Source organism: Homalodisca vitripennis, unplaced genomic scaffold, assembly GCF_021130785.1.
Source record: "Homalodisca vitripennis isolate AUS2020 unplaced genomic scaffold, UT_GWSS_2.1 ScUCBcl_1694;HRSCAF=5640, whole genome shotgun sequence".
Classification (NCBI taxonomy): Eukaryota; Metazoa; Arthropoda; class Insecta; order Hemiptera; family Cicadellidae; genus Homalodisca; species Homalodisca vitripennis.
The window spans coordinates 117,106-131,509 of NW_025777857.1; the positions used below are offsets into that span (position 1 = coordinate 117,106).

Below are 14,404 nucleotides of genomic sequence, written 5' to 3' on the forward strand. Positions count from 1 at the left end.
AATTGGAACTTTCAGTTAATGGCGATACCTAAACTCCTCCTCAGAAATATAAAATATACTGTAGCATAAGACTTGCGTACGTCAGGGTCCTAAATGTGTTGTTTTCACCAACTAGTAACACAAACAGGCACAAAGAAACATCTACTGGCCGTGGTTTTCTGAGACAGTGAATTTCACAGTTCAAATAGAGATAAATGTCAAGAGATAACAATTATTGTCATCCCTTATACTGATACGAAACTATAATTTAATTCATAAATTGCGAACCCCCTTTTCAAACTTTAAAAATGTATAAATGTTAGATTTTAAAACAAGTATTCCACATAATTATACCAATATTATGGTCTGTAGCTGTACATATATTTCACAATTCCTCGTGAGAATGATTTGAATGTAAATGTATATTAAATTTGAATGTAATCCCGGATAGTAAACATAGTTCTAACAAAAAAAAAAATTTAGTTAATCTATACTAATTAATGTTTGAAATATTAACCTACTTTAATATTGTTAATCATGTTGAAATTATATAATATTACCTATTCTGTTTGTACGTGCTATTTATTAACTAACTAATACAAATTCAGCTTTATTTGGATGATCCTTTGGTTTTTTTTTAATAATAATCAACATGTTCGAGTCTATTATTAACATAAAGGATGCAGGATAACTTGAGTTCGGAATTTAAACTGTTACTTTTGGACGGAGAGTTTTGTTGAGTAAAAGATTTTGTACATTAGGGTATATGCGAAGCAAACATTCAAATTATCTATCTTACCTAAGAGTACCTACAAACGTTTTTGTCATCGCACGACACGTGATGTTTGGTCATCCTGGCGTTGAAGGGCTCAGAGGTTGGTTGGTTCTTGTGCCTGGAGCGTTGTATTAGCTGAAAAGAATTTTCTGGAAGTGAAGGGGAATCCATGTATGCTTTTCACGTCCCCCAGAATGATCAATAATAGATCAAAATTATTGATCACAATGAGGAGCGGAGTGTGAGGGGCTGGGAGTACTGAAGTGGGTGTATATCTGTAGAGTCGTGGGGCAACGAAACGATCCCGGTTGAGATTTGCGTAGGGGTTGGCGGACGGAATACATCTTCTGATATCCTCCTCAATCCTAGTGTATCCAGTATTCCTATCAAAACCACACATTCATGTAATCACAACTGTTTCGTTACTAAAACTCTCCGTCCGTAACAGTTCAATTCAACGTCTTTTCCGAAGCCTATTGTGATACAGTTATACCGTTTAAAAATATTTCATATCAAAACAAACACCTTTCTTCCGGAATACTCCGCATCAAGGCATCGATTGCACAATTTAAATTATTGAAATAATTTGCTTCATCGTAGAGAATGGCCTGCATTTAAGTAATGTTAATCCAAAACGTCTATTATTAAATATATTTCATATCAGCTTTAAAAATTAGTACTATTTTTGTGAACTACGCCGAATTATTAATATAACTAGAAGACCCTTATTACTTTATAATTAGAGTCATTGACATAAGAAAATAGTAACTAAATTTTTGTGATGATAAAGATAATGTATTAATTAAACTCACGCCCCTGATACTCGTGTAGGCTCCTTTCTTCTTGGTGCAGTCCCATGCAGCAGAGGAAGACTTGTTGTAGTAGAGAAGGTCTTGCAAACTTTCTGACAGCATGTAGTTCTCATCACCAAAAATGACAGACACCTGAGGATCAATAATAGTATTAGAAATTATGGAGTTTCAACTGTAAGAGAATAACTATTGGGAAATTTATTTGAGGAGCTGGGACCTTTTTAAATGTAGAGGTCTGTAGTCAACACAATCAGGAATTGGAACTTTCAGTTAATGGCGATACCTAAACTCCTCCTCAGAAATATAAAATATACTGTAGCATAAGACTTGCGTACGTCAGGGTCCTAAATGTGTTGTTTTCACCAACTAGTAACACAAACAGGCACAAAGAAACATCTACTGGCCGTGGTTTTCTGAGACAGTGAATTTCACAGTTCAAATAGAGATAAATGTCAAGAGATAACAATTATTGTCATCCCTTATTCTGATACGAAAATATAATTTAATTCATAAACTGCGAACCCCCTTTTCAAACTTTAAAAATGTATAAATGTTAGATTTTATATGAAGTATTTAACATATTTATACCAATATTATAATCTGTAGCCGTACATATATTTTACAATTCCTCGTGAGAATGATTTGAATGTAAATGTATATTAAATTTGAATGTAATCCCGGATAGTAAACATAGTTCTAACAAAAAAAAAAATTTAGTTAACCTATACTAATTAATGTTTGAAATATTAACCTACTTTAATATTGTTAATCATGTTGAAATTATATAATATTACCTATTCTGTTTGTACGTGCTATTTATTAACTAACTAATACAAATTCAGCTTTATTTGGATGATCCTTTGGTTTTTTTTTTAATAATAATCAACATGTTCGAGTCTATTATTAACATAAAGGATGCAGGATAACTTGAGTTCGGAATTTAAACTGTTACTTTTGGACGGAGAGTTTTGTTGAGTAAAAGATTTTGTACATTAGGGTATATGCGAAGCAAACATTAAAATTATCTATCTTACCTAAGAGTACCTAGAAACGGTTTTGTCATCGCACGACACGTGATGTTTGGTCATCCTGGCGTTGAAGGGCTCAGAGGTTGGTTGGTTCTTGTGCCTGGAGCGTTGTATTAGCTGAAAAGAATTTTCTGGAAGTGAAGGGGAATCCATGTATGCTTTTCACGTCCCCCAGAATGGTCAATAATAGATGAAAATTATTGATCACAATGAGGAGCGGAGTGTGAGGGGCTGGGAGTACCGAAGTGGGTGTATATCTGTAGAGTCGTGGGGCAACGAAACGATCCCGGTTGAGATTTGCGTAGGGGTTGGTGGACGGAATACATCTTCTGATATCCTCCTCAATCCTAGTGTATCCAGTATTCCTATCAAAACCACACATATATGTAATCACAACTGTTTCGTTACTAAAACTCTCCGTCCGTAACAGTTCAATTCAACGTCTGTTCCGAAACCTATTGTGATACAGTAATACCGTTTAAAAATAATTCATATCAAAACAAACACCTTTCTTCCGGAATACTCCGCATCAAGGCATCGATTGCACAATTTAAATATTTTACTTCATCGTAGATAATGGCCTGCATTTAAGTAATGTTAATCCAAAACGTCTATTATTAAATATATTTCATATCAGCTTTAAAAATTAGTACTATTTTTGTGAAACTACGCCGAATTATTAATATAACTAGAAGACCCTTAGTACTTTATAATTAGAGTCATGGACATAAGAAAATAGTAACTAAATTTTTGTGATGATAAAGATAATGTATTAATTAAACTCACGCCCCTGATACTCGTGTAGGCTCCTTTCTACTTGGTGCAGTCCCATGCAGCAGAGGAAGACTTGTTGTAGTAGAGAAGGTCTTGCAAACTTTCTTACAGCATGTATTTCTCATCACCAAAAATGACAGACACCTGAGGATCAATAATAGTATTAGAAATTATGGAGTTTCAACTGTAAGAGAATAACTATTGGGAAATTTATTTGAGGAGCTGGGACCTTTTTAAATGTAGAGGTCTGTAGTCAACACAATCAGGAATTGGAACTTTCGGCTAATGGCGATACCTAAACTCCTCCTCAGAAATATAAAATATACTGTAGCATAAGACTTGCGTACGTCAGGGTCCTAAATGTGTTGTTTTCACCAACTAGTAACACAAACAGGCACAAAGAAACATCTACTGGCCGTGGTTTTCTGAGACATTGAATTTCACAGTTCAAATAGAGATAAATGTCAAGAGATAACAATATTGTCATCCCTTATTCTGATACGAAAATATAATTTAATTCATAAACTGCGAACCCCCTTTTCAAACTTTAAAAATGTATAAATGTTAGATTAAAACAAGTATTTAACATATTTATACCAATACTATAATCTGTAGCCGTACATATATTTTACAATTCCTCGTGAGAATGATTTGAATGTAAATGTATATTAAATTTGAATGTAATCCCGGATATTAAACATAGTTCTAACAAAAAAAAAAATTTAGTTAACCTATACTAATTAATGTTTGAAATAGTAACCTACTTTAATATTGTTAATCATGTTGAAATTATATAATATTACCTATTCTGTTTGTACGTGCTATTTATTAACTAACTAATACAAATTCAGCTTTATTTGGATGATCCTTTGGTTTTTTTAATAATAATCAACATGTTCGAGTCTATTATTAACATAAAGGATGCAGGATAAATGAGTTCGGAATTTAAACTGTTACTTTTGGACGGAGAGTTTTGTTGAGTAAAAGATTTTGTACATTAGGGTATATGCGAAGCAAACATTAAAATTATCTATCTTACCTAAGAGTACCTAGAAACGGTTTTGTCATCGCACGACACGTGATGTTTGGTCATCCTGGCGTTGAAGGGCTCAGAGGTTGGTTGGTTCTTGTGCCTGGAGCGTTGTATTAGCTGAAAAGAATTTTCTGGAAGTGAAGGGGAATCCATGTATGCTTTTCACGTCCCCCAGAATGGTCAATAATAGATGAAAATTATTGATCACAATGAGGAGCGGAGTGTGAGGGGCTGGGAGTACCGAAGTGGGTGTATATCTGTAGAGTCGAGGGGCAACAAAACGATCCCGGTTGAGATTTGCGTAGGGGTTGGTGGACGGAATACATCTTCTGATATCCTCCTCAATCCTAGTGTATCCAGTATTCCTATCAAAACCACACATATATGTAATCACAACTGTTTCGTTACTAAAACTCTCCGTCCGTAACAGTTCAATTCAACGTCTGTTCCGAAACCCATTGTGATACAGTAATACCGTTTAAAAATAATTCATATCAAAACAAACACCTTTCTTCCGGAATACTCCGCATCAAGGCATCGATTGCACAATTTAAATAATTTACTTCATCGTAGATAATGGCCTGCATTTAAGTAATGTTAATCCAAAACGTCTATTATTAAATATATTTCATATCAGCTTTAAAAATTAGTACTATTTTTGTGAACTACGCCGAATTATTAATATAACTAGAAGACCCTTAGTACTTTATAATTAGAGTCATGGACATAAGAAAATAGTAACTAAATTTTTGTGATGATAAAGATAATGTATTAATTAAACTCACGCCCCTGATACTCGTGTAGGCTCCTTTCTACTTGGTGCAGTCCCATGCAGCAGAGGAAGACTTGTTGTAGTAGAGAAGGTCTTGCAAACTTTCTTACAGCATGTATTTCTCATCACCAAAAATGACAGACACCTGAGGATCAATAATAGTATTAGAAATTATGGAGTTTCAACTGTAACAGAATAACTATTGGGAAATTTATTTGAGGAGCTGGGACCTTTTTAAATGTAGAGGTCTGTAGTCAACACAATCAGGAATTGGAACTTTCGGCTAATGGCGATACCTAAACTCCTCCTCAGAAATATAAAATATACTGTAGCATAAGACTTGCGTACGTCAGGGTCCTAAATGTGTTGTTTTCACCAACTAGTAACACAAACAGGCACAAAGAAACATCTACTGGCCGTGGTTTTCTGAGACATTGAATTTCACAGTTCAAATAGAGATAAATGTCAAGAGATAACAATATTGTCATCCCTTATTCTGATACGAAAATATAATTTAATTCATAAACTGCGAACCCCCTTTTCAAACTTTAAAAATGTATAAATGTTAGATTAAAACAAGTATTTAACATATTTATACCAATACTATAATCTGTAGCCGTACATATATTTTACAATTCCTCGTGAGAATGATTTGAATGTAAATGTATATTAAATTTGAATGTAATCCCGGATATTAAACATAGTTCTAACAAAAAAAAAAATTTAGTTAACCTATACTAATTAATGTTTGAAATAGTAACCTACTTTAATATTGTTAATCATGTTGAAATTATATAATATTACCTATTCTGTTTGTACGTGCTATTTATTAACTAACTAATACAAATTCAGCTTTATTTGGATGATCCTTTGGTTTTTTTAATAATAATCAACATGTTCGAGTCTATTATTAACATAAAGGATGCAGGATAAATGAGTTCGGAATTTAAACTGTTACTTTTGGACGGAGAGTTTTGTTGAGTAATAGATTTTGTACATTAGGGTATATGCGAAGCAAACATTAAAATTATCTATCTTACCTAAGAGTACCTAGAAACGGTTTTGTCATCGCACGACACGTGATGTTTGGTCATCCTGGCGTTGAAGGGCTCAGAGGTTGGTTGGTTCTTGTGCCTGGAGCGTTGTATTAGCTGAAAAGAATTTTCTGGAAGTGAAGGGGAATCCATGTATGCTTTTCACGTCCCCCAGAATGGTCAATAATAGATGAAAATTATTGATCACAATGAGGAGCGGAGTGTGAGGGGCTGGGAGTACCGAAGTGGGTGTATATCTGTAGAGTCGAGGGGCAACAAAACGATCCCGGTTGAGATTTGCGTAGGGGTTGGTGGACGGAATACATCTTCTGATATCCTCCTCAATCCTAGTGTATCCAGTATTCCTATCAAAACCACACATATATGTAATCACAACTGTTTCGTTACTAAAACTCTCCGTCCGTAACAGTTCAATTCAACGTCTGTTCCGAAACCCATTGTGATACAGTAATACCGTTTAAAAATAATTCATATCAAAACAAACACCTTTCTTCCGGAATACTCCGCATCAAGGCATCGATTGCACAATTTAAAATAATTTACTTCATCGTAGATAATGGCCTGCATTTAAGTAATGTTAATCCAAAACGTCTTTAATTAAATATATTTCATATCAGCTTTAAAAATTAGTACTATTTTTGTGAACTACGCCGAATTATTAATATAACTAGAAGACCCTTAGTAACTTATAATTAGAGTCATGGACATAAGAAAATAGTAACTAAATTTTTGTGATGATAAAGATAATGTATTAATTAAACTCACGCCCCTGATACTCGTGTAGGCTCCTTTCTACTTGGTGCAGTCCCATGCAGCAGAGGAAGACTTGTTGTAGTAGAGAAGGTCTTGCAAACTTTCTTACAGCATGTATTTCTCATCACCAAAAATGACAGACACCTGAGGATCAATAATAGTATTAGAAATTATGGAGTTTCAACTGTAACAGAATAACTATTGGGAAATTTATTTGAGGAGCTGGGACCTTTTTAAATGTAGAGGTCTGTAGTCAACACAATCAGGAATTGGAACTTTCGGCTAATGGCGATACCTAAACTCCTCCTCAGAAATATAAAATATACTGTAGCATAAGACTTGCGTACGTCAGGGTCCTAAATGTGTTGTTTTCACCAACTAGTAACACAAACAGGCACAAAGAAACATCTACTGGCCGTGGTTTTCTGAGACATTGAATTTCACAGTTCAAATAGAGATAAATGTCAAGAGATAACAATATTGTCATCCCTTATTCTGATACGAAAATATAATTTAATTCATAAACTGCGAACCCCCTTTTCAAACTTTAAAAATGTATAAATGTTAGATTAAAACAAGTATTTAACATATTTATACCAATACTATAATCTATAGCCGTACATATATTTTACAATTCCTCGTGAGAATGATTTGAATGTAAATGTATATTAAATTTGAATGTAATCCCGGATATTAAACATAGTTCTAACAAAAAATAAAATTTAGTTAACCTATACTAATTAATGTTTGAAATAGTAACCTACTTTAATATTGTTAATCATGTTGAAATTATATAATATTACCTATTCTGTTTGTACGTGCTATTTATTAACTAACTAATACAAATTCAGCTTTATTTGGATGATCCTTTGGTTTTTTTAATAATAATCAACATGTTCGAGTCTATTATTAACATAAAGGATGCAGGATAAATGAGTTCGGAATTTAAACTGTTACTTTTGGACGGAGAGTTTTGTTGAGTAATAGATTTTGTACATTAGGGTATATGCGAAGCAAACATTAAAATTATCTATCTTACCTAAGAGTACCTAGAAACGGTTTTGTCATCGCACGACACGTGATGTTTGGTCATCCTGGCGTTGAAGGGCTCAGAGGTTGGTTGGTTCTTGTGCCTGGAGCGTTGTATTAGCTGAAAAGAATTTTCTGGAAGTGAAGGGGAATCCATGTATGCTTTTCACGTCCCCCAGAATGGTCAATAATAGATGAAAATTATTGATCACAATGAGGAGCGGAGTGTGAGGGGCTGGGAGTACCGAAGTGGGTGTATATCTGTAGAGTCGAGGGGCAACAAAACGATCCCGGTTGAGATTTGCGTAGGGGTTGGTGGACGGAATACATCTTCTGATATCCTCCTCAATCCTAGTGTATCCAGTATTCCTATCAAAACCACACATATATGTAATCACAACTGTTTCGTTACTAAAACTCTCCGTCCGTAACAGTTCAATTCAACGTCTGTTCCGAAACCCATTGTGATACAGTAATACCGTTTAAAAATAATTCATATCAAAACAAACACCTTTCTTCCGGAATACTCCGCATCAAGGCATCGATTGCACAATTTAAATAATTTACTTCATCGTAGATAATGGCCTGCATTTAAGTAATGTTAATCCAAAACGTCTTTAATTAAATATATTTCATATCAGCTTTAAAAATTAGTACTATTTTTGTGAACTACGCCGAATTATTAATATAACTAGAAGACCCTTAGTAACTTATAATTAGAGTCATGGACATAAGAAAATAGTAACTAAATTTTTGTGATGATAAAGATAATGTATTAATTAAACTCACGCCCCTGATACTCGTGTAGGCTCCTTTCTACTTGGTGCAGTCCCATGCAGCAGAGGAAGACTTGTTGTAGTAGAGAAGGTCTTGCAAACTTTCTTACAGCATGTATTTCTCATCACCAAAAATGACAGACACCTGAGGATCAATAATAGTATTAGAAATTATGGAGTTTCAACTGTAACAGAATAACTATTGGGAAATTTATTTGAGGAGCTGGGACCTTTTTAAATGTAGAGGTCTGTAGTCAACACAATCAGGAATTGGAACTTTCGGCTAATGGCGATACCTAAACTCCTCCTCAGAAATATAAAATATACTGTAGCATAAGACTTGCGTACGTCAGGGTCCTAAATGTGTTGTTTTCACCAACTAGTAACACAAACAGGCACAAAGAAACATCTACTGGCCGTGGTTTTCTGAGACATTGAATTTCACAGTTCAAATAGAGATAAATGTCAAGAGATAACAATATTGTCATCCCTTATTCTGATACGAAAATATAATTTAATTCATAAACTGCGAACCCCCTTTTCAAACTTTAAAAATGTATAAATGTTAGATTAAAACAAGTATTTAACATATTTATACCAATACTATAATCTATAGCCGTACATATATTTTACAATTCCTCGTGAGAATGATTTGAATGTAAATGTATATTAAATTTGAATGTAATCCCGGATATTAAACATAGTTCTAACAAAAAATAAAATTTAGTTAACCTATACTAATTAATGTTTGAAATAGTAACCTACTTTAATATTGTTAATCATGTTGAAATTATATAATATTACCTATTCTGTTTGTACGTGCTATTTATTAACTAACTAATACAAATTCAGCTTTATTTGGATGATCCTTTGGTTTTTTTTAATAATAATCAACATGTTCGAGTCTATTATTAACATAAAGGATGCAGGATAAATGAGTTCGGAATTTAAACTGTTACTTTTGGACGGAGAGTTTTGTTGAGTAATAGATTTTGTACATTAGGGTATATGCGAAGCAAACATTAAAATTATCTATCTTACCTAAGAGTACCTAGAAACGGTTTTGTCATCGCACGACACGTGATGTTTGGTCATCCTGGCGTTGAAGGGCTCAGAGGTTGGTTGGTTCTTGTGCCTGGAGCGTTGTATTAGCTGAAAAGAATTTTCTGGAAGTGAAGGGGAATCCATGTATGCTTTTCACGTCCCCCAGAATGGTCAATAATAGATGAAAATTATTGATCACAATGAGGAGCGGAGTGTGAGGGGCTGGGAGTACCGAAGTGGGTGTATATCTGTAGAGTCGAGGGGCAACAAAACGATCCCGGTTGAGATTTGCGTAGGGGTTGGTGGACGGAATACATCTTCTGATATCCTCCTCAATCCTAGTGTATCCAGTATTCCTATCAAAACCACACATATATGTAATCACAACTGTTTCGTTACTAAAACTCTCCGTCCGTAACAGTTCAATTCAACGTCTGTTCCGAAACCCATTGTGATACAGTAATACCGTTTAAAAATAATTCATATCAAAACAAACACCTTTCTTCCGGAATACTCCGCATCAAGGCATCGATTGCACAATTTAAATAATTTACTTCATCGTAGATAATGGCCTGCATTTAAGTAATGTTAATCCAAAACGTCTTTAATTAAATATATTTCATATCAGCTTTAAAAATTAGTACTATTTTTGTGAACTACGCCGAATTATTAATATAACTAGAAGACCCTTAGTAACTTATAATTAGAGTCATGGACATAAGAAAATAGTAACTAAATTTTTGTGATGATAAAGATAATGTATTAATTAAACTCACGCCCCTGATACTCGTGTAGGCTCCTTTCTACTTGGTGCAGTCCCATGCAGCAGAGGAAGACTTGTTGTAGTAGAGAAGGTCTTGCAAACTTTCTTACAGCATGTATTTCTCATCACCAAAAATGACAGACACCTGAGGATCAATAATAGTATTAGAAATTATGGAGTTTCAACTGTAACAGAATAACTATTGGGAAATTTATTTGAGGAGCTGGGACCTTTTTAAATGTAGAGGTCTGTAGTCAACACAATCAGGAATTGGAACTTTCGGCTAATGGCGATACCTAAACTCCTCCTCAGAAATATAAAATATACTGTAGCATAAGACTTGCGTACGTCAGGGTCCTAAATGTGTTGTTTTCACCAACTAGTAACACAAACAGGCACAAAGAAACATCTACTGGCCGTGGTTTTCTGAGACATTGAATTTCACAGTTCAAATAGAGATAAATGTCAAGAGATAACAATATTGTCATCCCTTATTCTGATACGAAAATATAATTTAATTCATAAACTGCGAACCCCCTTTTCAAACTTTAAAAATGTATAAATGTTAGATTAAAACAAGTATTTAACATATTTATACCAATACTATAATCTATAGCCGTACATATATTTTACAATTCCTCGTGAGAATGATTTGAATGTAAATGTATATTAAATTTGAATGTAATCCCGGATATTAAACATAGTTCTAACAAAAAATAAAATTTAGTTAACCTATACTAATTAATGTTTGAAATAGTAACCTACTTTAATATTGTTAATCATGTTGAAATTATATAATATTACCTATTCTGTTTGTACGTGCTATTTATTAACTAACTAATACAAATTCAGCTTTATTTGGATGATCCTTTGGTTTTTTTAATAATAATCAACATGTTCGAGTCTATTATTAACATAAAGGATGCAGGATAAATGAGTTCGGAATTTAAACTGTTACTTTTGGACGGAGAGTTTTGTTGAGTAATAGATTTTGTACATTAGGGTATATGCGAAGCAAACATTAAAATTATCTATCTTACCTAAGAGTACCTAGAAACGGTTTTGTCATCGCACGACACGTGATGTTTGGTCATCCTGGCGTTGAAGGGCTCAGAGGTTGGTTGGTTCTTGTGCCTGGAGCGTTGTATTAGCTGAAAAGAATTTTCTGGAAGTGAAGGGGAATCCATGTATGCTTTTCACGTCCCCCAGAATGGTCAATAATAGATGAAAATTATTGATCACAATGAGGAGCGGAGTGTGAGGGGCTGGGAGTACCGAAGTGGGTGTATATCTGTAGAGTCGAGGGGCAACAAAACGATCCCGGTTGAGATTTGCGTAGGGGTTGGTGGACGGAATACATCTTCTGATATCCTCCTCAATCCTAGTGTATCCAGTATTCCTATCAAAACCACACATAGATGTAAGCGCAACACAATCAGGAATTTGAACTTTCAATTTATGACGATACCTAAACTCCTACTCAGAAATATAAAATTTACTGTAGCCTAAGACTTGCGTACGTCAGGGTCCTAAATGTGCTGTTTTCACCAACTAGTAACACAAACAGTCAGAATAATCTACTTGCCGTGGTTTTGTGAGACAGGGATTTTCATGCCTTTTCCCGCCCTTCAGAATGATTAATAATAGATCAAATTGAGGAACGGAGTGACAGGTCCTTGGATTTATGCAATGGGTGTATATGTGTTGAGGCGAAAAGATCCTGGTGGAGATTTACGTAGGAGTTGGCAGACGCAATACATCGTCTGTTATCCTCTTTAATCCTAGCGTATCCAGTAATCCTATCGAAACCACACATTGATGTAATCACATCGGTTCCGTTATTAAAATTCTCTGTCCTTGACAGTTGAATTCACCTTCTGTTTAAAACGTATTTTGATAGTGGCGTAGCATTTCAAAATACGTCATACCAGAACTAATACCTATATTTCGAAAATTAGTATTATTTTCCATTGAACTACAAAATTTCAGTTCTACGTTCCTAGACACAATTCACGAAACCGTTTGTTGTTCTCTCCTCGCTACTCTCGGACCAGCCGGGTTGCCAACTCGCTAATCAATGTAATGATTAGTCTTCACAATGCTTTGACGGTAGATGTTGATCTTTTTTGGTTATTCTCTAAGAATATTTATAAAACATGTTTCAAATTGTATTGATTAGTATTTATTGGTAATCTCCGTCTTTTTAGTTTCGTATGTATAAATTAATTTTCAAGTTCTATAAAATATTTCCATTTTAATTGTTTGTATTTTGCCTATCAGTTTTAGATTATAATTTTGTTTGTCCACTGATCTACGCCCAATTATTACAATTACTAGAAGAGTCTTATTTTTCCACAATCAGAGTCGTTGAAATAAGTAAATAGTAACTAATTACTTATGATGATAAAGATAATTTATTTAGTTAAACTCACGACCTGGACACGGCTCCTATCTTCTTGTTGTTGCCACATTTTGGTTGATTTTCAAGATTCATGTTGATAATTTATCCCAAAGTTGTTAACCATTACCATAGAAATAGTATCAACAATATCCTTAATGTGCTTTTTTATACAAATAAACTATGTAACTTTAGCTTTTAGTGTCCTTGTTAGTATATTTAATATTTGAAAATCAGTTTTCACTTAACTTTTTTTAGGTGATAGACGATCTTGTTTACACTGTGAAAACTACTAAAAAACATTTTAAAACTTGTTCCAAATCAATTTTGTAATTCCTTTCAGTTATAGCGTTAAAGAAAAATATGTGATTTTTACTTATTAGTCTTGTAAATTACATGATTATTTATTTATTTACATATAGGAAGCATAATCATAATTTTGACTTTAATAATCAGAAAATTAAACAAAAACACCTGATTATGAAATCTAAAGCCAATAAACATTCACACAATTATTTATAAAATTCACAATAACCAAATTTGTTAGTTTATATTACTAGATGTTGCATTATATAATTTTAAATATACAAGCCTGTGAAAGTTATTTGAAGGAATTCTCATTAATTTAATCAAAATATTCTATCTTTGCATGTTAAATTCTTTTATTCAATACCATGAAAAATATCTTACAAAACATATACTCTTTAGGATATCTCAAGTTCTAAATTAACATATGTATGTAGCAGTATTGCAGGTTTGGCAATATAAAACCGCAAATAATTAGAGGAAAAATAAACATAAATATTTTATTTTATTAATTCTGAAAACTATTAAAAATTATTAATTTTTGATTTCATTTTCGGGATATTTTAGAAGCGGAATCAGTACGTAACTGAGATAAAGAGTCATAATTTAATATCAAATGTGAAACTATCTAGAGAGACAAATTGTAGAAGCGCTACTTTATACTCGAAGGATTTCAGAAGCACAAATCTTCCCTAATTTGATTATGACGTGAATTATGATACAGTGTAAAATTCAAAATCTACACAATATGGACCAAATAGTCACTACATAGTAAATATAATACTTATTGTTTATTATTTAATGTATTGCTATGTATACTTTAAACTTATTGCCATATAATAACGTTATTTAGAATTTAAGCTACTTGCAATCAAAGAACCACCACTGTAGAGCAACTAAAAATAATATAGTAGCCCCGATTCAGTGAAATAAAGATACACATTTTAAAATTATAAATGTAAAATACCTTTCAAAATTTTAATTCTTCAGTACAAGTTTTGTGGTACGTTTTGTAACTTCTGTGGCGTCATGGGCAAACAATATCTTCGAATTCTCCCTCATGTCATCTCGAGTTGTTCTCGAGATTTCAAATTTTTCATCATTTGA

General features: G+C 33.3%; 4 protein-coding genes across 4 annotated transcripts; all 4 read right to left on the minus strand.

Annotated features, from left to right (window-relative positions):
- Positions 1 to 4,461: 4,461 nt before the first annotated feature.
- LOC124371620 lies at positions 4,462 to 6,261 on the minus strand. The gene is made up of 2 exons (XM_046829966.1): positions 6,214 to 6,261; positions 4,462 to 4,766 (listed from the first exon to the last, which is right to left on the minus strand). Exons 1-2 carry the CDS (start codon positions 6,240 to 6,242, stop codon positions 4,478 to 4,480), a joined length of 318 nt encoding a protein of 105 aa, XP_046685922.1. The 5' UTR covers positions 6,243 to 6,261; the 3' UTR covers positions 4,462 to 4,477.
- LOC124371616 lies at positions 6,261 to 8,068 on the minus strand. The gene is made up of 2 exons (XM_046829963.1): positions 8,021 to 8,068; positions 6,261 to 6,572 (listed from the first exon to the last, which is right to left on the minus strand). The coding sequence occupies exons 1-2, from the start codon at positions 8,047 to 8,049 to the stop codon at positions 6,284 to 6,286; spliced, it is 318 nt and encodes a 105-aa protein (XP_046685919.1). The 5' UTR covers positions 8,050 to 8,068; the 3' UTR covers positions 6,261 to 6,283.
- On the minus strand, positions 8,068 to 9,875 carry LOC124371618. Its single transcript, XM_046829964.1, has 2 exons — positions 9,828 to 9,875; positions 8,068 to 8,379 (listed from the first exon to the last, which is right to left on the minus strand). The coding sequence occupies exons 1-2, from the start codon at positions 9,854 to 9,856 to the stop codon at positions 8,091 to 8,093; spliced, it is 318 nt and encodes a 105-aa protein (XP_046685920.1). The 5' UTR covers positions 9,857 to 9,875; the 3' UTR covers positions 8,068 to 8,090.
- Positions 9,875 to 11,681, minus strand: LOC124371619. The gene is made up of 2 exons (XM_046829965.1): positions 11,634 to 11,681; positions 9,875 to 10,186 (listed from the first exon to the last, which is right to left on the minus strand). Exons 1-2 carry the CDS (start codon positions 11,660 to 11,662, stop codon positions 9,898 to 9,900), a joined length of 318 nt encoding a protein of 105 aa, XP_046685921.1. The 5' UTR covers positions 11,663 to 11,681; the 3' UTR covers positions 9,875 to 9,897.
- Positions 11,682 to 14,404: the final 2,723 nt, after the last annotated feature.

What these genes read in the sequence shown, in the direction of transcription:
- LOC124371618 (XM_046829964.1), bottom strand. Translation starts at nt 9,856, where the DNA reads ATGACAAAACCGTTTCTAGGTACTCTTAG. An exon ending in CCGTTTCTAGGTACTCTTAG is followed by an intron (nt 8,380 to 9,827) that starts GTAAGATAGATA and finishes TGGTTTTGATAG; the next exon opens with GAATACTGGATACACTAGGA.
- LOC124371620 (XM_046829966.1), bottom strand. Translation starts at nt 6,242, where the DNA reads ATGACAAAACCGTTTCTAGGTACTCTTAG. An exon ending in CCGTTTCTAGGTACTCTTAG is followed by an intron (nt 4,767 to 6,213) that starts GTAAGATAGATA and finishes TGGTTTTGATAG; the next exon opens with GAATACTGGATACACTAGGA.
- LOC124371619 (XM_046829965.1), bottom strand. Translation starts at nt 11,662, where the DNA reads ATGACAAAACCGTTTCTAGGTACTCTTAG. An exon ending in CCGTTTCTAGGTACTCTTAG is followed by an intron (nt 10,187 to 11,633) that starts GTAAGATAGATA and finishes TGGTTTTGATAG; the next exon opens with GAATACTGGATACACTAGGA.
- LOC124371616 (XM_046829963.1), bottom strand. Translation starts at nt 8,049, where the DNA reads ATGACAAAACCGTTTCTAGGTACTCTTAG. An exon ending in CCGTTTCTAGGTACTCTTAG is followed by an intron (nt 6,573 to 8,020) that starts GTAAGATAGATA and finishes TGGTTTTGATAG; the next exon opens with GAATACTGGATACACTAGGA.